The sequence below is a fragment of the Podarcis muralis genome, chromosome 9, assembly GCF_964188315.1.
Source record: "Podarcis muralis chromosome 9, rPodMur119.hap1.1, whole genome shotgun sequence".
NCBI lineage: Eukaryota > Metazoa > Chordata > Lepidosauria > Squamata > Lacertidae > Podarcis > Podarcis muralis.
The window spans coordinates 50,750,265-50,773,352 of record NC_135663.1 but is presented as its reverse complement, the minus strand read 5'-3'; the positions used below and the strand labels follow the sequence as shown (position 1 = coordinate 50,773,352).

Below are 23,088 nucleotides of genomic sequence, written 5' to 3'. Positions count from 1 at the left end.
CAAAGTTCTTAACCCGAGGTACTATTTTTGGGTTAGCGAAGTCTGTAACCTAAAAGGTCTGTAACCCAAGGTACCACTGTACTATTCTACAGGCAAAGAATGCAACACCTTTTTAAAATTAAACAAACGGGGTTTTTTTGCACTTGGTAGTAGAAATAAGTGAAGTAAATGATGGCAAAATGGAAGTTGACCGTGGACTAAAAAGGGTTACATACGCTTCAGGTTACATACACTTCAGACTCCGCTAACCCAGAAATAGTACCTCGGGTTAAGAACTTTGCTTCAGGATGAGAACAGAAATCATGCTCCGGGGGCGCAGCGGCAGGCCCCATTAGCTAAAGTGGTGCTTCAGGTTAAGTACAGTTTCAGGTTAAGAACGGGCCTCTGGAACGAATTAAGTACTTAACCCAAGGTACCACTGTACAGTAATGCAAACACCTGCAACCAGCTCAACTGAAGGGAAGCAGCTGAAACTCCTCACTGTCCTGCTCTCCAAGTCTAACATTCATTGTAGCTGCATACCTCGGAGCTTTCTCACATACTGAAGAAAGATCATTTTCGGAGATAACCTCTAGAATCTATGCAAAAAGTACAGCACAAAAAGCCTGGAGATTTCTTTAAATCGTCTCTGTTATTTTCTAACTCATTTTCCTGTCAGCCATGACCAAATATTCAACCCTATTTAAGTGGCATATTTACGACACTTCATTCTTCACAAAAATTATCATCTCATAATTGTCATGTACAATTGTGTGTCAAAGGGTGATTTATTTTTAGATATCCTCAAATGTATCTCTTGGCCCCAAACCAGCTGGGTTTTTTCCCCACCATCGCTAATAAAACATAGAGGTGTGGTTGCCAGTTTGTTTCTTGGCCCAATTAAAAATGCTCAGCCTATTGCTTAAAAGGCCTAATTGACAGGCCCCAAATATGATTAAGAGACCACCTTTCCTCCTACAGAACCTCTCAGGATCAGCAGGAGGAGTTCTCTTGGTAGTTTCACTGAACTCAGAAGTTCAGGGTGGTGATGGCCCAAGAGACTACTCCTCTCTTCCCACTTCAATCTAATCCTGCCTCTAGTTTATTACCAGACATTATTAAGCCAAAGGTTCCCAAATTTGGACCTAACAAGGAACTCTGCAATGATCTCTGCAATGAATCGCACAAGATGGAAGGAGGCAAAGGAGACACACATGGCTTAATTTAAAAATCTATGGTGGGGGGAGGCGGTGGTGGTTGTTTTGTTTGTTACCATGTTGTGTATTTTTGTGTTTTTATATTGTCAGTTGCCCTGTGATCATCGGATGAAGGGCTGTATAGAAATTTAATAAATAATAATGGCCACAGCACTCATACATAACTTCATAAACTATTATTTATAGAGCCAAATGATAGTCTGAATGTGGCCTTTGAATAAGCAACCAACACTGTCCACAATAGCGATCTGGATTTTAAGATGGTCCTCTTCCAGTTTCCATAACAACATTCAGAAGCAGAACTTTCCACACCCAAAAGGTGTTTTTTTTTAAAGGTGACACCAAATTTGATAGTTTCATCAGTAACACAGAGTTCCACACACAGCATCTCTGTAATCATTATATGAACCCTGTTAGATAGACCAATATTATCAGCTAAGATATAGTGGTTTGCATAAAGCCATCCTTCTAGTGAGTTTGCAGCAGCTGTGGAACTTGAACCAAATATATTTTTCACATCTTGAAGTTTTTGTATGTATAACTTTCTGATAAATAAACCTGGTGCTTTTACACACTGTGGATGTAACTCACAGGAGTCAGCAACCTTTTTCAACCATGGGCCGGTTCACTGTCCCTCAGACCATGTGGTGGGCCGGACTATTTTGGGGGGGGAGGGAGAGAATGAACAAATTCCTATGCCCCACAAATAACCCAGGGATGCATTTTAAATAAAAGGACACATTCTACTCATGTAAAAACACACTGATTCCTGGACCATTTGTGGGCCAGATTGATTGGGCCATATCCAGCCCCCGGGCCTTAGGTTGCCTGCCCCTGTGCTCAGGTAAAAAGGAATGCATTTCTAAAATTACATATTTCATCAAGCAGCTTCTTGATTAGTAAGTTGTAGCTTTACCAAGAGCTTTGTAATGAGACAACTCCTCATAGGTGAATTTAGGTTTTTTTATACAACAGTCACACAACTCAACAAGTTCACTCACTTCTTTTTGAAACAACAGCATAACTGGGAGTAGCTGTGCCTGTAAAAAAGACACAGAAGGCGATACAAAACAATGCTCTGGCATACCAGTGCACTGACCCCATGAAACCGGACTATACAGAAATTAAGCTGCAGCACATCTGAACTAGCACATCAACATTCTCCAGATCTTTTAGAAAGATTAGAGTGTGCAAATATTTACACCAACCCCGCTCCTATCCTCCCCACAGAAGTCAAACAGTCGAGAGCAGTTTTAATAGCTGACTAGCTCCAGGGTAATCTGCTTACCTGTGTCATATCAATATACAATGCCTCACACAAAGTTTTCCTCAGCTTCTCCTAACAGATCTACCACACAACATACATACTCAAGTTTCTCTTACTTGTAGGCAACCGGACATAATAAAACATAATAAATTATTGTTAGTATATAGACTTGTAATTCCCTAGGGCTTAACATATGAAACCATTTACTTCAATTAGAATTTTATTTGACCCCATAAGTTCACACATGTATAAAATTACCGTATTTTTCGGCCCATAGGGCGCACCTAGTTTTTTGGGGGATAAATAAAGAAAATAAATTTTATTTCCCCCCCAGCCCCCAGAACAGGCTGCTCTGCGCAAGCCGTGGGAGGGCTCCCGCGGCTTGCGCAAAGCTACCCGAAGCCCAGGCGCGACTGCTCAGCGCGCCCGGGCTTCGGGATAAAGGCAGCTCTGCGCAAGCCGTGGGAGCCCGGCGGGAACTCCCGCAGGCTCCCAAGGCTTGCGGATAGCTTCCTGAAGCCTGGAGAGTGAGAGGGGTTGGTGCGCACCGACCCCTCTCGCTCTCCAGGCTTCAGCGAAAGCCTGCATTCACCCCATAAGACGCACACACATTTCCCCTTCATTTTTGGAGGGAGAAAAGTGCGTCCTATAGGGCGAAAAATATGGTATCTCATCTCTCAGCAGTTTCCCACCCCCAGCCATCATGGTTGAACGTAGTTTGCTACATCAATTCACTATATTTTCCGTAAGTCCAATATTGTAACAAGGGCATTATTTCATTTATTTAGAAGTTTATCCACCCAAAAAAGAAGAAATATCTGTTTTTCAAACTTCTATTCCCCCGCAAAAAACTTTACTTATTGTTCTCTTTCATGTCTATTTATTATGTATCGTTATGGGTAATTAATAAACTGCTGCTATGGCAAAAAATAAAAACAGGTTTTCTTGCTTCTGCCAATGGTGATCAATGACATAGGACTTGGATACAGCAACTCGGTACAATTAGGGGCACATTCAGTCAGCCAGGCAGTCAGCCAGGACGGCCTCGAAGAAAATGGGTCCACCCTTATCAAACAAATTTTAAAGTCTGTCAGTGAAGCTCCCAACACAAAAGAGCAATACACCTTCATTAATATGTATATGGGTCAACAAAAACATAATTATCAAGCCTGCAATTTAGGGCTGCTGGTTAAAGTGCAAGCGATTTCACACAGCAACCACCACGCAAAACAATCTTCTAGATCCCACAGAAACTATCCACAACAACCGGAAATTTGTTCAGTGTGACAGGTTAAGAGAAAGACGTTGATGCATGTTGTCATGGACTTCCCAGCAATAAAAACAGCATAGGTGAGTAGTGTTAAGACTGTTCAGCCAGGGGAAATCAATGAAGTTTGCAAGACACATCTTAAGATTGCTGAGGCTGTTCCACCATCAAAGTTTTTCTCCCTTTATTCTTCGGAAAAGGACCAGCCAGCAAATGAGTCATCACACACGGGGCGTGTGGTCTAGGGAGGAGCCTTGGAAAGCAGGATGCAGCCTGCAGGGATGTTATTACCTATTCTTTAGCAATTTTGTATCTAGGAGAGAGTAAGAAATAAATAGAGTATGTAGGTGCAGTAAAGAAATGTCAGGCATTTATCACCAGCTAACACCCTAGGTAAGTTCAGCATTCATTCAAGCAATGACTGTTACCGAATTTTGCTAGTGCTCTTCAAGTGTTAACGATTTATAGGCTGCCAAATCATGGTCGCTAAGAGTGAGAGAGCCATGTTCAAAACCTCACCTCAGCCATGTTCGCATTAGAAGTCACTATTCACTTAGCATGCAGAATGGGGATAATAATAATTCTGACCTAGTTTGCAGTGTTGTTGCAGAAACATTACTTAGTCATGAATAATGGTGCCTTTTAATATTATTATGCATTCATAAAACACATTTAATGAATGTTTCATTAATTCGTATTATTAGTAGCAATAGTAAACAATTCTTCAGGACTACTAAACCGCAATAAAATGGAACCTTCTTAGAATGCAAACAAACAAACATGGGAGAGAAGAGGAAAGTCGATTTTACCTTTGCCCAAGAGAAAGCAATATGTGAAAACATATTTAATGGTCTGGCTAAGTAATGTTGCTTTATTAAGCTACTTTGTTCCTCCTCTTTTCTACCCCACCTCCAACACCCATTAGTGACTGTGAAGATCCTGACAAATATTTCAGAACAGAGGTATGTCACAATGATTTCACAGCAAGGCACAAAAATGTCCCTTCTGTAAGTAGCTCACAGCTAACAATGCATTAACTTGTCCAGACATTGTTGGCTAATAAGAAAAAGAGAGCTTCAAGTGACGGGATCAAAGGGAATATGCCTTGCTTAATGAAATTAGATTTGCCCCTACCAGAGTATTAGAGAGACAGCTGTTGATCCTGGGTTTAGAGAGTCTTAGACTCACTGTCTGGGCTTGCAGATATTGTCAAGTATCTACATGGATACTTCCCACAGCATCTGTGGCCAAAGAAACATTAGGATTTGTGAACATTTTCACCTTTAGCTCCTTGTTCATCTGGCATTGAGGCAGGTTTTGTCAAAAGCTGGGGGGGAAATCCTCAGCCTATCTCTGTGTTTTTTTTACTGCTCAGAAATAGAATACAAAGAAACTGACAGAAATGTAAGTACATCTACTCCCACAAATGACAAGAAGGACCTACAGATAGTAGCAGTCTCAGAAAATGCTACAGCATTTGACAAACTATGCCTTTATTAAATATTATGCTGAGCTCCATACTAAAAACATTTGCTTTATATTCACAAAATTATGGGTTTGTGGTTGCTCTTGAAAATCGCTTTCGTGTGGCTGGGGCTCCTCCATACACCAGCTGCAAAGTTTGAGTCTACTTTTCCATGTGGATCAGCCAAATCGCACTGTGAGTAAGGGAGCGAGCCTCACACATCTGACAGGCTGGCAGTGCTGGCATGGGTACTTGCTGTGCATTCCAGCTCAACCATGTGCAGAAGTGACTGTCAGCAGCAGCCATGTTGTAGAGGTAAACTTCTGAATTGGACCTTAAAGTGCAGTTGTGCTTATCACTGGTCTGTTGCTGTATCACTGCCTAATGCTACAAGGCTCATACTTGAGCAGAGGTAGTTCAAAGTAACCTTGGAAGTACATTTACAAGGGATAGCAACCACAGCCTCCTCTGTTCTAGAGACATGTAATATCCTCTTTCTCTTGATAGCAGCTGCCATTGGACAGTACAACCTCTGACTGCTTTAAGGCCCAGAGAGAGAAAGAGAGACCCCAATGGCTAACACAGGATTTCTGCCTTAGTTTGCAAGAAGAGATACAAAATACATGGAGTACATCAGCATCAGCAATGTTTCCTCAACTGGGAAAAAACACTGTGGCATAATGAATTTCCTGTGAAACAGTTGATATGAACCACAATGTTGCGTTTAGATCATCCCACAATTTAAATGGAAACATTTTGTAAATAAATAAGTAAATTGTACCCCACCCACCTGACTAGGTTACCCCAGCCACTCTGCGCGGCTTCCAACATACAAAAAACATCCTAAAACATTACACATTAAAAGGCTTCCCTATATAGGGCTGCCTTCAGATGTCTTCTAAGGTTATATAATTACTCAGCTCCTTGACATCTGATGGGAGGGCATTCCACAGGGTGGGTGCCACTGCTGAAAAGGCCCTTTGCCTGGTTTCATCTTTTATCATATTTGCATTTTTTAACTCCTTTAAAGGCTGTTCTTGGAATGCCACTTGACCATTGAAGGACAAGGTATAAACTTCAAAAGTAAACAAACAACTGCCAAGTTTTATTTTCTGTTTGCAGGCACTGGGTGCAAGGCTACTTTGAATAGTGCCAAGTGAACTGTGCAGTAACAGCAAGGAGGAGAGCTGCAGCAAGGTGTTCATTGCAATATTTACTGCATCGTGACAGTTTCAATATAGACAGTTCTGAAAAGCTAGCACCACTCAAAGAAGAAAGATGCAAGAAACAATGGAAATGTCAGGAAGGAAGTCCATGTATTGGAAGAAGCAATGGACATCTCCAAGCCATCTTCTACTGTTCCAATGCCTGGATTTGACATCATCCCCCAAGAATATTGCAGACACCATTACGTGCATTTTACAGTAAACTATTCATAGATAGCTTACTGTATTTGCAAGTATTTATAGCAAAGCAAGAAGAAAGGAATGCACAAGCAGTCACCATTGTTTCCCTCTTATTGTTGTGTTTTGTGGGAGATGGAAAGAAAGTGAAACTAACACAAGTGACACCCAAAGAGCTACAAAAGTCCTGTTAGTTGTTAGGGCCACAAATGATACCAATATGCTAATAATAATAATAATAATAATAATAATAATAATAATAATACAAAGAATGAGGATTTATAAGTGCTTTCAAAAGAATGCTAAGTGTTGTAACTAATACACAGTTATAATGGAACGAAGGAACAATGCTACAAGTATAGAATTAGTTAGAATTAGAGAACAGTGACAAAGTGCAAGCTAGTGATGTAGTTCAAGATTAGGGACACAATCCATAACTGAGCTATGCAGCAGGGGGTGGGGTTTGCATTGACAACCTCTACACTGCTCAGCTCTCACCAACTCCTGGCATATGCAGGGCTGCGATACCTGAAATTTGGGCAACCCAGGTGGTTGTCTAGTTTGCCTCGAAGGGCCCTAGTGTTATCTCTAATTAGGGCAGAGTTATTAGACATAATTACCAAAAACAAACAGATAACAAACCTTTTATTCAGCATACTTCTCAAGAAGCTGTCTACTACTATATTAGTGCATATAAAAAAAAAAAAGAATGAAGATAGCAGAGACTGAAGGATGCTCATATTCTAGAGGAGGCAAGCACTGTCTAACATGTCCTCAGTCTACAGTTATGTGTCAATGTGAAGATGAGTTGTTACAAGAAATCACAGGCTTTTAAAAGCAAAAAACCCAAACAGAATTAACTGAAAGGTTAATTACAGAAGAAAGGTAAAACCCTGTAATTAAGCTCATAGAAAAAAACGTTTAAGATGAAGTAGGAAGTATGGTTTTCCCCCCAAGGCTTTTGCCAACACATGTCTTACACCATTAACTAGAATTTGACAAAAGGCAAAACAAGCTTAACAGCAACCAAAATGACCATTTATCCTAAAAGGGCAGAATTAAAAGTAATGCATCATTTGCTATAACTATTTCAAGATAAACATCTCCAGAAAATAACGAAGATGCACAGTGATGGGGTATGCACACTGGGACATACCTCGCTGCTTTAAACAACTGAACCATTGGACATTCAAGACCAGCACTGTATTGGAGATATGTAACCAACACATGTGCTCTAACCAGGATCTACAGTCCCTCCTCCACCACAGGTGGTGAAGGAACAGCACTATAAATGCAGAGAAGAAAACATGGGTGGCCAACCTGCAGCACAAATATCACACATAGCATGGATCATGAAGGTTTGAGACATACTTTCATAGAAGCACACGGACCCATAGGCCTGGATAGAGCATGACAGCAATGACTATGGCATAGGGGCTCTTTCCTGCCTCCTCCCAAACAATATGCTTTTGTCTGCTCTTGAATGCAGCAGATTAGTGGCAAACCTACTCCCAGGTACTAGTAGTTTATTGTGGCACTATCATATACTCTGGACTTGACTTGTGGCACACTTCACCCAAAAAACTGACCACCACTGAAATGAGCAAGTTTAACATGTGCATTTATCAGTGCAGTTGTTAGGGGTAAGCTGTAGACAGCTGCCAGAAAAGAGAGCTCAAACCAGGAGTTAGGGCAGGGGGTTAGAGCTGAGAGCAGGCTTCCTTCCAACTTGTCATTCCCCATGGTAAGTGAGTTTCTGCAGCATCCCCAAACTCGGCCCTCCAGATGTTTCGGGACTACAACTCCCATCATCCCTAGCTAACAGGACCAGTGGTTGGGATGATGGGAAATTTAATGTCCCAAAACATCTGGAGGGCCGAGTTTGGGGATGCCTGCTTTAAAGCCTGCAGAGGTGGGTGGGAATCGTCCTGGAGGTTTTGTGGTGATCCTCACCCCAACCCAACACCCAAGACTGAGAAGACAAGTACAAGCGCTATGGCTGCTGGGTTTCTGGAGGTTGACTGAAATGCCTCAGCTGCCCAGAACCAAACAAGCTCTGGAACAGTAAATACTACAAAGAGCAACGCCTCCCCCCCCCCCAAAAAAAACCACAATGAAAAATTAGTTAGCAGCAGCCATTTTTGAGAAGTAACACAGAGTCACCACTTTTCCTTGAAGTTAAGTAAACTTGAAGTTAAGTAAATGGATAAACAGCACATTTTTAGAATGCCTGCTAGCTAACTTCGCAAAGATCTGCCTTACCACAGAAAATAGTACATAGTATTTTGTAGGTGCTGTAAACTCACACATCAAGCACAGCAAGTGTGGGGTTATATACAGGAAGAGAGCAAACTTTTCATAACAAATTTCCTTTCTTGTTAATCATTTGCCAAGTACAAGGTTACACACAATGCAAGATTTGTGCATTTAATATTTGTTTTGTGAGAAGGAGCAAATGAATTGGTTTGCTGATTAACTGTGCTATGCAATTTTTTAAAGTTACTGAATGAGAAAATTTGGTTTTATTATGTTGGGTTGAATGCTGCTCTTATGGCTGTTTTATGGTTGTGGAGTCCTACTGCTATTTTCAATGGGGAGTTTTACTATAGTTTGTTTGTTTGTTTGTTTGTTTGTTTGTTTGGCTAATATATTTTGTATTTTGATTTGCTGGAAGCTACCTTGGGACTGCTTGGTCCAAAGAAAATACCTCATATAAATAAAACATGTCAAATACCCCTATCACCTTGTTTACCTATTTATTGAAGGTATACAGTACTTATTGCTTAAAGGCCTGATGATGATAAGCCTGGTTCCAATCCACACAATAAACTAATATTTAATGCTTTGAGATAAAAGTTCATGCAGGTTACCCTAACCACAGCAGAACATCAATACCTTTTTCATGTTTGTTTATTTTAAAATGTAGAGACTTTCTTTATTCCCCCCAAAGCATCCAGGATTCAATATGTTAACTTAAAGTTATGAAACACACTAATTCAAAGAACAGAACAGTGGCAAACACCAAGTTCTGCAGAAATGACAAAATTGTGTAACAACAAGTAGATACAGTGGTACCTCGGGTTATGTACTTAATTCGTTCCGGAGGTCCGTTCTTAACCTGAAACTGTTCTTAACTTGAAGCACCACTTTAGCTAATGGGGCCTCCCGCTGCTGATGCGGCGCCGGAGCACGACTTCTGTTTTCACCCTGAAGCAAAGTTCTTAACCTGAAGCACTATTTCTGGGTTAGCGAAGTCTGTGACCTGAAGCGTATGTAACATGAAGCGTATGTAACCTGAAGTACCACTGTACAACAGTGGTGCATATTAGGTTCTCAAATATATTTCTCTTTTCTTCTCCTCACTTAAAGTTATTTCAGTGGAGACATTGAAACCAAGGTTTTGGAAAACATAAGCAATGTTCAGTAACAACAAGACCTAAGGCTGTCCAAATTGCTTTATTCAGTGTTCAAGATAAATTTACTGTAAGCAGCTACTGCATTGCTTTAGAGATCTCATCATCTGATACTGATACTTCTGGCTGGTTAGTATGACATTAAGGATGAGTCACCTAATATGAACTCTTTGTAAAAAGAGGCACCAATTAAACGGTGTGGTTGTTTTTCCGCTGAAAAAGGGTAAATTGCATCCAAAAACTTGTGATGCATAAAATATCCACTCCAAACTACATAGTTACTACACAGTTATTATCTGTGCCACCCAATAGCAAGATAATACATGCAAACCTATATGACAAAGAAAAAGTTTCGTTTGTTTTGGTAGCCTAATGATACTCTTAAAAAGCAATAAAAAACTAAGCTTTAATGTAGGAAACCGATGTGTGACTGAAGATATTCAGAATAAAACTTTGGGGGCCCTCCAAAGGTCCCTTTTATTTTGTATTCATGATTGTTTGTGTTCACAATGGTGTCAGGGCAGTTATACACAATCCCATTTTTAATACTCTTTGTGCCTGCACAAGTTTTGGGGCAGACGGCTTATTTTTACACTTCCTCAAATAATAGCACAAACAGGCAATATGGAGATCACAAGTTTTTTCCTGCCCAGCCATTGACTGTCCCAATTTAACTCGGCAGTTGGGGAGAAGAGAGCTAAAGTTAGTAAAAAGACATAAAACTTTCTGGCAATTGGGCAGATGCCCTTGGGTGCTTCATTCCAGCCACACCAGAGTCATTATAAAAACACTTTTTTCTTCATAAACAATTATTAAGGTGCAATCCTATGCATGCTTAACTGGGAATGTCTAACTAAATGGGACTTACTTCTGAGCAAATATTTCTGGGATTAGGCTGCATGTCATCAGGCCTGGAGCCTGGCTTTGTGGCAAGATGCACCAGCTGTCTGGTCCTGGAAGGTAGACGATGAGTGCTATGTGCCAGGTGAACTTATGCCTGTGACAACATTGTGTGGGATAGAAGAATGTGCAGTTTTTCTTTTTCTTGGGACTATTGTTTTGTTTTTCCCTGCCCACTTTGTCCCCTGCCCAGCATTGGAATCCAGCCTCCAGAAAATTGGGCTGAAACACATTCTAAAATGTTTTGTTTTTTTTGAATGGTGTAAACCACACACAATATTTTTAAAGCACTCACCAAATTGCTATAGACACAGGAGGAAATAGTGTTGCTTGCCACTGGTATCTTGACAAAACGATCTAGCCAGTGTCTATGATGAGACATGCACACTTCACACTGTACTTATTATCTCAGTGATAAGCTGGGGAGAAAATCACCATTTCCCCTGCAGCCAAATATTTCTGTGCTAATGCTGGGAAGCACCACATCTCAATAGAAGCTATACCTCAATAAATTATGTCTGAAAACACTTTAACAAATGAGCATCAACTCTGCTGTAGATATGGACGATATGAAGGTAACTTTCAGAACTGTTCTAAAAGACACAGAATTGTTACATATGAATAAACCTTACTCCTCTAGGGGAGGTATTACTACAGATGAGTAACTATTACTGTGAAACCAAAACAACTTTTCAGTGAAAGGAAGTTTTCATGGTAAAAAAGGGATATTTTGAACATGACAATACCTACTTTGTTACCCATCAACAAATTAACAGCATTTCATGTGCTATATCTGCTGTACGTTTCTACAGTTATCTACTAATGACCAGAAAATTACAACAAAGCACCACTCCTGGGAGCAAAAATTAGCAGGGGCTTAATTTCATTTCAAGAAAAAGAAAAAGAGAGAGGGAGGTGCGGGGAAAGGAAGAATGTGCACACTCAGCTTCAACTCAAGAGAACAGCATATAGCCCCTCTACTGTTATGCATGGCAGCGTCTAAACAAAGGAACAATATTCCTGTTGAATTCCCCTTGCTAGACTGTTGCTGGTATATTTTGTTTAATTATTGTACATACCGGTGAAGTCACCTTCCAATTAAGGAAGCTGCCTTCTGAACTATACCAATCACTTATAAAATATGTGGACCTGTTCCAGCCAAATGTCAAGCCCTTCCTGGCTGTATAATGCTGACACTTTTCAAACAAATCTCTTTGCTTAGCATTAATTCAACAAGTGAAGATTGCAACAAGAGCTGCAACTGTTGGATAGGGCAAATTTGAAGCCCACCTACTAAAGCAGTATTAGCATCGTGCAAACAGCAACAACTGGCTGCAGACGGACACAGAGAAAATCCATAGCTGACAAAGTTTGTCAGTAAAGAAGAATAAAAGTTGGGGAAAGAAGTGCCTTCTTGTTGCTTGCTGTAGAATTAACCTGAAATTCTCCTGCCTAAGAGCTCCAGATAAGTATATCACACGTGATGGTTGAGAGGCGAAGTATCAACCACAGATTAGAGTAGTGATCATCTATAACTCTTTACTAGTTTCCTCTGATGGAGAACCTTTTTAAAAATGCCATTCTCATTAAGTCTTGTTCTTTGAATGCTGACTTCTGTGCAAAATTCCATGCAAAGCTTCATCTCCAGCCAGCATTGAAGTATGGACACACCCTCCAATTTTCTAACACTTGAGCAACTTTGGTACTAAATAAACTCTTAAGAGACATTTTGAGTATAGCATAAAAAGCAACTAGAAAAATAACCCCATTACCACTCATATTAAGAGAGGTTACACAGGGCTGAGAAGAGCAATAATGTCACATTCCCTGGGTTTCAAAAGCCCTGTCAGCCTTATTTGCCCTGCATTAAACTTTCGGTCACTGATGGGCTGTCAGCAGCAACTAATTGATCAGGTTCAGTTCATGGACACCTTAATGTTCTCCAACTAGATTTACAATAAGAGCCCCAGTGTAGTAGGTCACAATGAAATAAATATACTATGTTTCTGGTATATATGCAAGTAAGCAAAGCTCGCTCGCTCTCTTTTACACATGGTTTACAAATATTAAAAGATACACTAATTCTAAGATTAAAAGCAAAGATAGTTCACAGCTGCAGAAAGATTTCGCCTTCGGGCACTGCACAATTACTCATATCTTTCACTCACAGAAACATGATTGACTCAACAATTACTGTGTAAACCATTCCTTACAGTGTTTAGAGTTCCAACACTTTAGCCTTCATATCCTTATTTGCAGTACATACAAATTCAAGGTATCAAGTACACCCTATTATAAATGTGGCATTTTGCATCTAATAATGGCAATGCCTCAGTGGCAGAGCACGTGATAAGTTCAAACCGTGGCTACTCCAGTTAAAAGGATCACACAGCAGGTGAAGGGAAGAACCGCTCTGAGACCTCCAAGAGCCACTGCCAACAAGAGAAAATTCTGGGCTAGATGACATAGTATAAGGCAGAGGGGTGTGTGTAGAAAGCCATGGTGTGAACAAGCTCCATTTTGTACAAATGCTTGGGAATCCACAGGCACAGATGCCAGCATAGCAGGGGCAACCAGAAAACTGATATTTGTAAAGAGCAGGGAAAGCATATGCAGGTGTAGCAATGTTTGTTCTTTTTAAAAACTGCCAGTAGCGCAGGGAGGTGGGGCATTTGATATAAATACAACTCTGCATCTAATCTTGAAATGCAGTATCAGTGAAATGGGTTGGAAGGCTACAACCAAAACCCACATTTCTCATTGTTCCTCCTCTATGAAGTCCCCAGCTAGGTACACACTTTATTTACTGTGGAGCAGAAAATGAGGAAGGTGAGCTCTGCTTGTTTCTAGTAAGGCAGTAAACGCAAATGTGACAGGCAAATAAATAGCACCCACCATCTCTTTTAAATATCAAGACAGAATCTTGTGGCAAACATTTAAAAGGTGTAACATTTGACATTCATAACACTGTGGAGCTTGCAGAAAAGTAAGAAAAGAAAAGAAAAGAAAAGAAAAGAAAAGAAAAGAAAAGAAAAGAAAAGAAAAGAAAAGAGTGAAATGCAGGATAATCTGGGTTCACCCCAGTATAGTTTGCTGCCCAAGGCACTAAAACAATATGATGCATTCAAGGTGGTGAAAGAAACCCAAAGACAACAAACTAAAAACTGACAACTGACTGCCCTTTAGGGTAACCCTTCCAATAAATCCAAATTAAAATTAGAATAGCTGGGGGAATATCTAAAATATTACTTGAACTGTTGACCCCCACATCTCAAAAGGAAAGACTGTGACCAGCCCACCATAACTAATTTAACGTAATGCTCTCGGTGATTATGGAAATACAAAATACAACATGCTGTTAACAAAACAGGCATAAGGAACTTGGATTGATGTTGTAAGCAGTTAAAAACAGAATCCAGAAAGTTATTCCCATGTCAATTACTGTATAATTTAGTGCCACAAACCAGAATTTTAGCCTTTTACTCCACTCACAGTTCAATCCTATTCAAGTCTACATTGTAATAAGTCTCAGTGAATTCAATGGGACTCTGCACCTTTAAATCATGTTGATTAGAATCTGCAGCTTATTTCAGTTCACCCACAGAAACAAAAGCAGGAATGTCTATGTGGACAAGACACCACAACACAAATTAAATAGTATTGCTTCTTTCTGCCAGTGCTGTGAAGAAGTACCATTTTCTGGCATGATCTATGAAAACAGCTCACACAAATGCACCTGCCATTGTAAACATGAATTACTGCAGGGAGTGACCATTACTGTCCCATAAATAAAATTCCCAAATGTCTAAGATACAGGACACAGACTCTGAGGCAAGTTCACACTGAAACAACAACAAATAAGTCTTGAGAAACATCCCAGGTACAGGAGACTTTTGGACAGACACTACAAAATCCTGGTGGAAATCCAACAAAAGCAAAACCTTTTCCAAGGTTGGCCTACTATAAGAAGCCATTACATTTCATCTTCAAGTTCCTAGTATTTCCTCATACACATATCTACCTATGTCTGATGTACCAAAGGATAAACGAATACTGTATAAGGCAGTGTAAAAATCAAACCTGGAGACTTCAGCAGATCAGCTACTGAGCCACAGTTGAGTGGTAAAGCATCTGATTTCCATGCACAAGGCCCCAGATTCAGATTCAGACACAAGTTGTTGAGCTTTGCTTGGCAAAGTTGTTGAGCTTTGCTTGGCAAAGTTGTTGAGCTTTTTTTAGTTGTTGAACTTTTGGCCAATGAAGTTTTGGAGCTTGGAGCTATTTTTAAGGGAATTTGCTTCAAAATAGGTAGTTGGCCACAGTTCCTAAGCTAAGTTAAACAACCGATGGGAGAATTTGCGATTATGTTAGGCATGTGCGCACAGCTTATTTCGAGCACCATATGTGTTGGGGAGGTTAAAAAATTGGAGAAAGGAGAGACAGTGACCAATTGATCTGGGGTAGGAGGGTGGCGGAGATATTTCTCTCACTTTTCCTACAATGCTCACTAGTTAATCTACATGAACTGCCTATCAAAAAGACAGAAAAAACAAGAGACAGTACTGACAGGTAAAATGCTAAGGAAATGGAACTTTTCTTAGCACTTTACCTGCCAAACCTGTATTCAATTGCTGACACACCAGAGAGGGTGAAAAGGAGGCAATATTCCCCCCCCCCCCCCTAAAGATAATAGGCCGCTTCTGGATGGGCACAATCAAAAGCTCCGCCACTTTTCAGGAATCAAGCACCGCTTTTCTTCTTCAAATCACATGATGGTTGTGTTGTGCATTACTGTATTTTTCGCTCTATAAGACGCACCAGACCACAAGACGCACTTAGTTTTTGGAGGAGGAAAACAAGAAAAAAAATAATAATCTGAATCTCAGAAGCCAGAACAGCAAGAGGGATCGCTGTGCAGTGAAAGCAGGAATCCCTCTTGCTGTTCTGGCTTCTGGTATAGCTGCGCAGCCTGCATTGGCTCCATAAGACGCACACACATTTCCCCTTACTTTTTAGGAGGGAAAAAGTGAGTCTTATAGAGCAATAAATACAGTATATTATATTTACACCCCCCTCCCCTCGTCTATCAGGAGGAAAACACATTTGACAAGAGTTCAGTTGGGCAGAAATCATTAGGAGGTGGCTGAAGGGGTAAAGGACTGAGTGGGAAGCAAGAAAGTGGCGTGCGCACTTTCCCAGGAAGATGCCCAGGTCGCCTTCCTCCCCTTGGGGCGGAGGGAACAAAAAACGTAACCTGGGCTCCCTCAGAGCCTTTCCAAGTTGCCAGGGGGAGCTGGGGGGGGTGTTGACATCCGTCGGCCCCGCGCAGGCGCACCCCGCACCTCCCCGCTCCCGTCCACTGGGGGACGCGGCTGCCTCCCTCGTCCTGCCCCGGCTTGCCCCGCGCGCTCGGCCCTGCGCCCCGGGCGCGCGCTTACCCAGGCACTTGATTCGGAAGCCGGCGGGGGGCTTCAGGGACCTGCGCATCCAGCCCTCGCGCAGCGCCTCCAGGTGCTCCTCCTTGCCCTGGATCAGCAGCACCTGCTCGTCGATCCAGCCCAGGAAGAAAGTCTCGGCCACCGCCGCCGTCACCTTCTTGTTCCAGAAATGCTGCATGTTCTCCTGCTTGAAGTCGGCGAAGATCTCGTAGCCGATGTGGTGGCGACCCAGAGCGTCGCTGCCCGGCGGCGGAGGCGGAGGCGCTCCTTCCCCTTGCTGCGGCTGCAGCCGCCGCCGCCGCTTGCCCTCACCTTCCCCGTCGTCGTCGTCCTCCGCCTCTCCGCCGCCGTCCTCCTGCAGCTCCTCTCGGTGCCTGGCCGGCCGCGAGGCAGCCTCTTCCCCGCCGCAGGGGCTCAGGACGATGGCCAAGGAGTGCGGGGCGATTTGCAAGAACTTCTCCATCCGGCGAGGCATCGCGGCGTCGGAGCGCCGAAGAAGCAGCAGCAGTCGAAGCAGCCGCCGCTTGGCCAGGAGCGCCGGGCACGGCACTGCGCGCAGCGCTGGCAGCCTGGCGCGGTTCCCAGCTCCGCCAGGACCGCCCCCGCCGGCCCAGCGGCAGGTTCCGCGTCTCCCCGCCTTCTCCCCGCTCGCTGCACGTGGACGCCTGGCCCGCCTCCCGGGCGACCCTCAGCGGCGCCGCCCTCTCCCTGCGCCGCGGGCTCCCTCGCAGACCAGCTGCGCTAGCTCCCGGCTCCTTTCCCGCGTTTGCTTTAGGTTATAAAGCCGCGGTTCAGGGACTTGCGCCCTACTTTTCAAAGCAACAAAAAAAGTTTTAAGGGCGGCACACAGCATCAGACAACACTCGAGGAAATTATTAAACTACTTTCGCCCGCCGCCAGTTCAGGGTTGCCACCCACAGGGCCCCGCTGTGTATTTTAGCTACTGGAAGGTTGGGAAAGGGAACTTAATTCACCGCCTCGAACCTGGGGACTGTTCAGTCCTGTCATGCAGCTCTTGAAAAGCGCGCGCGCGCTGTGAGGAATTGACAGCCCTGATCCACTGCTAGAGAGCAGAAGCGTTCTCTCCCTCCTCCCGGTGGCACCCCAGTTCAACAAATCACCTAGGCCATTGTAAATTCCTTTAAAACATTAAAGGATGAAATCAAACATATAGAACCTACTCACAATTTACATGTCACTTGAAATAAGCAAGATACCGTACAAGATGATGGTTGTGTACCTTTTCTTTTTTTAATTCTAACATAACATTCTCTTACAAAGAGTGTAAGATAAACGATAACAACTGTATAATCGGTGCACTAAGATATGTAATATGCACACACACACATATATCACACACATTTTTTAAAAAAACACCATTATTTTACTACCTGAATAGCAAACTTGGCAACAGCTCCTCGACTATTATTACTGGTCATCTTGTGACCAGAGATAGTATTTTAAAAATTCTGAATTGACAGCTATTTAAATACTGAGGGATTATTTTAATTATTATATATCCCACCATAGGCATAATTTAACCAATGCAGTATTATCTTCAAGCATCATTGATTACATTGGAGAGCCAGTATATATTGAATTTAATTGTTGCTATCTAAATAAGACAAAGTGTTTTAATTTTGCTGATTCATGAAATTTACATTTTTATCACTTTAGAAACATGTTACCTATCTCAAACTTTAGGTTCTGAAAGTTACAAACTTTAAGGGTTGGGTGGGTTTTTAAAACACACAGAAGCTTAAAATGTTTAAAATACAAAAAGCCCAGTAAATCTAAACACCCAGATAGTTTTACCAAAATCCACCAAACCAAAGCAGAGAAAAGGGGTTAAAAAGGAACAGTATCCCAATACCATGCCCAGTGCACAACACTTCATCCTAGATTTATTTTAAAAATGCAAAATAATGGCATGGTGAAAGCATTTTGTTTCTGTTATAAGGTTGTGTTTTACTTTCTATTATCTGTTACAGATCTGATGTGCATAAGAGTCTATTCTTCCCAGTGGACTTCAGGGAAAACTACTATCTGTAAAACAAAATTCTAAATACTGACTGACTCATTTGTGGTTAAATAGGAATGTAGGAGACAAAACTCGAAAGGAAAGTAATAACTGTATTACCCAAAGTAAAGTTACAGTTAACATTAATGCCCTTGATAGCACCAGGCTATGGTTGATAGAGGCCCCAGGCACTATGATAACTGTTTTAACAAAAGCTTTAAAAAGTATATTGTAAATTATACTCTAGTGTCCTTTCTTCAGTGCTTCCCTAGAATGGACTTGTTAGGGAGTCCATGTTCTCTTGTAATCTCTTCCAGCTGCAGGTATTAACTGCAGCTATAATTTCAGGGTATCACAGAATTCTCTGGATTGTGGCCATGTTCCACATTAATAACACCGCCATGAAAGCTGCAATCATATATCACTTCTTCCTTCTCTGCTTTGTGCCATTCCCTGTATTCGACTGGATCTAGCAACAGATAAACAAAATAACCTTGATGACTACTCTTACTTGTTGAAACTAGTCTAAATTAATTTAAGCATGTATGTGGGAAGGAAAATGTTGAGAACAAGGCAAATGAAGAGATAATTGTAGGTAATTTGTCTAAAGGTTTTCTGGCTGGGGATAGTATTTCACGCACACGTGGGCAGCGAGGCATACTCTTAGAACAGAACCTGATCAAGCCAGTACGTATAAATCTTTTTTAGTTGACATTATATTGTGCCATACACTGAAAATAACAAACTGCCCATGAATTAGCCGGAACAAGTAGCACTTCTGGGTTGTTTTGTTTTTCCTGCAGCTTCCAAACAGATAGTAGGCCAAGCCCAAACAATACCCAACTGTCTTTAATTTATTATTTTAACTTCTACCACCATGCAAAGTAAGTGGGAGACATAAAGGAAAAATAAAGTTTCCTGCTAAATGAAACATATCCCTGACGTCAAGCCACCACAATATTAATTTTTATGTATTTCTTTAGGTTTACAAACCACTTAATTGCAAGTCTCAAAATGGTGTATCAGTAAGACACAGCTAAAATTAACAAAATGATTCCACACAAACACACAAAATTATATTATTACTGAGGATTAGATTCCTCATTTGTACTGTTACAAAGATAATTAGCTGACATCACAACTCAGCATTGACTGAAGCTATTCCAGTGTGATTTTCTTATAGATTGGGTGGCTCCCAAGAATTAGGATTATAACAGCAGCCAAAATACCTCCTTTCCCCACACACATATATAATTACTCTTTTTTTTACACTCAAACAAAAAGGCAACTGCAGCAGTAGTCTATTTCCTTCTCATTGTTTTCTTCATTTTAAAAATGCAAATGTAAACACTTACTGAGGTAGGTGTAAGCTTAAATAAAGTGCTTTGCGCCTCTGTAGTCTATAAGGGTTGCCAGCACTTTCAGAATTTGGGTACTGGTATGAAAATAAACATCAGGATCCAAATCTTTTGCCAGCTGAATGAAAGAGTAAGATGGATAATAAGCAACTGCTAGCCATCTATTTATAGAGTTTGCTTGCCAGATCCAGAATCACCTGGTGCTGTAGTAAACCTCTATTGCAGCAGTGGGGAATGTCTGTTCAGTGGCTTTCAAGTGCTAATAACCAGCTGATCATCGGGGCTTGCAAAGCACAGTGCATGGTGCTTTGCAGGCCCCAGTGCAAAGCTGATTGCCGGGGCTCCCATGCTCAGAGGTACGAAAAATGGGTCACCTGGCATAATTATGACAGGTGAATAATAGGTGGATGGCCTGGCTAACCTGTCAAACATGGCCTGTGAGTGAGATGCAGCCCACCACCCAGATGCAGTTCCCCACCTCATCCTTATAGGGTCACATCTAAATAAACTTAAGAGTTCAGCACTGCAGCTACTCCCCTTTTTTAAAAAAAATAAATCAAAGAATGTTTTTTGATTTTGAGGGCCTAGGCATTTTTCCAAGACATGGAAGTGTATGAAGCTTCCGGGGTTACTTGGTTTCGATTCATTCTGAAGTGGGAAATAACCGCCAGCTTTTACTTTGCTGTAAATATCAGCTGACACTGATAATTTTGGGCTTGCACAAGTGGGGACATACCTTTGCTGGTGGCAAAGAAAGGATGGGGGCTCTTTTGGCCCATTGATTGAAGTGTAACTGGTCCTAGTGCTTTCTCTCTCCCCTGTAACTCAGCAATTATGTCCAATTGCTGAGCAAGCCATAGAGACACAACACTGAGAAAACCTTATACTCTAGATCAGTGGTTCCCAATTGTTGGTCCATGGAACTCGGGGTATCTGCATAACCCACCCATGGCACCATTCACGTAACAAAAACTACTATAGACTTATAAAAAATGTCAAAAGTAGGGGGTCCACTTGGCTTTTGAAAAACAGGGTGCCTGCAGTGCTTAGCTAATTAGGAACCACTGCTGTAGATTTTGATCCTTTTAATGGCTTGCTACTTATGTTATATTGAATCATTAGAAACAAATGAAAATAGAAAGAGCAAAACAGTTTTTAATAATGCAATGACAAAGTGTACCAGTGATTTGTGGTGGGGCATATGTACATCTAACAGAAATAAAAAGGATTTATATAAATACTTTTTTTTTTTTGCACAGAGTAAACATTTAAGATGTAATGTGCAAAGTTACAAATTAAAAAAATGTTGCGCTTAACACATAGTTTACAAAGGGATGGAATGTAGAAACAAGTAAAACCGAAATACATTACCAGCGGGTGGTGGTGGTTGTTTTCTTTTTGGCGGGTCTTCACTTGTGTTTATATAATAACCTTTTAGTAAGAGAAGACAGACGGCTCCGTTGTACAATAGCCTACGGGTCTGGACACACCCTACAACACTCTGCCATCACAATGACAAGATCAATAAAGAAAAGTGCTATAACCTTGACTTAAAATGGAAAGGAAACCACTAACCTATATTAAAAAGATATGCCATCAGCACAATGTATTTTTTCATTCTCTTCTTCAATAGCTATTATTTTAGATGTATGTATGGATTTTAAACTATTTGCCACAAGATTGTTCGTGCTTAAGGTTTCTGAAGGCCATAATTCCTTAGTGACTACCAGCATGAAAAGTCTTTAATCCCCCCACTAGATGTTTGGAAATTCTTCTAGTAAAGATTCTAGATCTTTTTTTTTTTTCTTCCCCAGTTGCTGTTGCTTTTTTTTTATGTATCAGGAATGTTGTTAAGGGGCAAGCATTTCATGTCAGATCTTTCTCTTCCTTTTGCAAAATAACTATAAAAAAACTTTCTCCCCCCCCCCCTTGCTTACAGGGTGACTTAGCACACCCTGCTGTGCAGTGCCAATGAGACCATAGCCATCCAACATTTTAATTTGCCCACAGACACATTTATGTCATGGACCTGTGATCCTGGCTTTTTAAATACTGAAGAACACCCCAGTTCTTTATTTCCCAAACCTGCTTTGTGTTTTTGCATGAATTTTCATTAAGAAAAAAGAAACACAAGTAACAAAAGAGATTGTAAACTTCTTGGAGGAGAGACCAATAAAAAAATTCCAACACAGGGAAGGGAAATGGAGGGAAGGATAAAGCAGGGCAAGAATGTGTGTTCAGTTTGGTTCCACATAAACTTAGCTTCAATAAGGGTTGAAGATTAAGGGGTTGTGCCAAAGGTTTAACTAAAAAGGAGGCTTTAGAAGGAAGACAGAATTAATGCAACACAATGTGCTCTGAAGTGGTGTTCCAGAGATGGGGCAGTAAAGGGTTTCATGGTAGTGCAGCAACACTCCCCTGACCTGACAGTGGAGTCGGTGCCACTCAATGGGCGAGAGGGTGAGGCAGCAGTGAGGTTGCTGTGGTGGCAAATGCACTGGCAGGAGCACTAGACAGGCTCCCCTTCCCTCCTCCTTCCCAGTAAATAGCAGAACCACAGCTGGTAGGAGGAATTTGGATTTGATATCCCACTTTATCACTACCCGAAGGAGTCTCAAAGCGGCTAACATTCTCCTTTCCCTTCCTCCCCCACAACAAACACTCAGGGTGAGTGGGGCTGAGAGACTTCAAAGAAGTGTGACTGGCCCAAGGTCACCCAGCAGCTGCATGTGGAGGAGCGGAGACATGAACCTGGTTCCCCAGATTACGAGACTACCACTCTTAACCACTACACCACACTGGCCAGGCCACCCCAGCGCGCCATCCATTACTGCATATGGGTAGAAAGAGGGGCACAGTTAATGAAACAGGAGACCTGTAGATGGCTGAGGATGGTGAAGCTGAAGGAACAAAGGTCACAGATGGGGGATAGTGAAGGGATAAGAATGCTTTGAAGGTATGCTTTGAAGGTAAAGATGAGTTTGCTGGAGAGAAGCAACATGACCTGGTGATGCCCTAAATAAGGAAAGCAAAGGAGATCCAAGATAAAGCCATGGTTACATGCCTAGTCAACAGGGTGGATGGTGGCAAAGAAGGAAAAAAGGCCCAGAAGGAGAGTTGCCCAAGTATAAACCAAGTTTGTAATGGGGATGAATGAAACATCTAAACTGAAATATCAGACGGAAAGTTGGTGGGGTTGGATGCAGTTGTGGAATAAAGAAGTAGAGATGGATGATCTCACTGAAAGCCACAAGATTTGATGAAGTCACTCGGGTACATAAATGGAGTAACAGATGACCAAATACAAATTCCTGAGAGACACCAGCAAATTTCCTGTGGAAATTTTGAATGAGGGATTAGG

At 41.6% G+C, this 23,088-nt stretch overlaps 2 protein-coding genes across 6 annotated transcripts in view; both read right to left on the bottom strand.

The window, feature by feature from the left end:
- STOX2 (storkhead box 2) overlaps window positions 1-16,975 on the bottom strand; it is a 124,723-nt gene extending 107,748 nt beyond the window's left edge. For all 3 annotated transcript variants that reach the window (XR_003708319.2, XR_003708320.2, XM_028744627.2), the window contains exon 1: window positions 16,350-16,975. Coding sequence is in view for 1 of the 3 variants with exons in the window: in XM_028744627.2 (XP_028600460.2) it covers window positions 16,350-16,824 (475 nt within the window). In the remaining 2 variants the exon portion in view is untranslated. The remainder of the gene's footprint in view (window positions 1-16,349) is intronic.
- Window positions 1-23,088, bottom strand: part of TRAPPC11 (trafficking protein particle complex subunit 11) — a 72,359-nt gene that overhangs the window by 16,162 nt on the left and 33,109 nt on the right. Inside the window, exon 30 of one of the 3 annotated variants that reach the window (XM_077934224.1) lies at window positions 3,372-4,043. The exons of the other annotated variants lie outside the window; for them this stretch is intronic. Coding sequence (XP_077790350.1) covers window positions 4,029-4,043 — 15 coding nt within the window. The 3' untranslated portion in view covers window positions 3,372-4,028. Of the gene's footprint in view, window positions 1-3,371; window positions 4,044-23,088 lie in introns of those variants that run through there. 3 annotated transcript variants of the gene reach the window in all.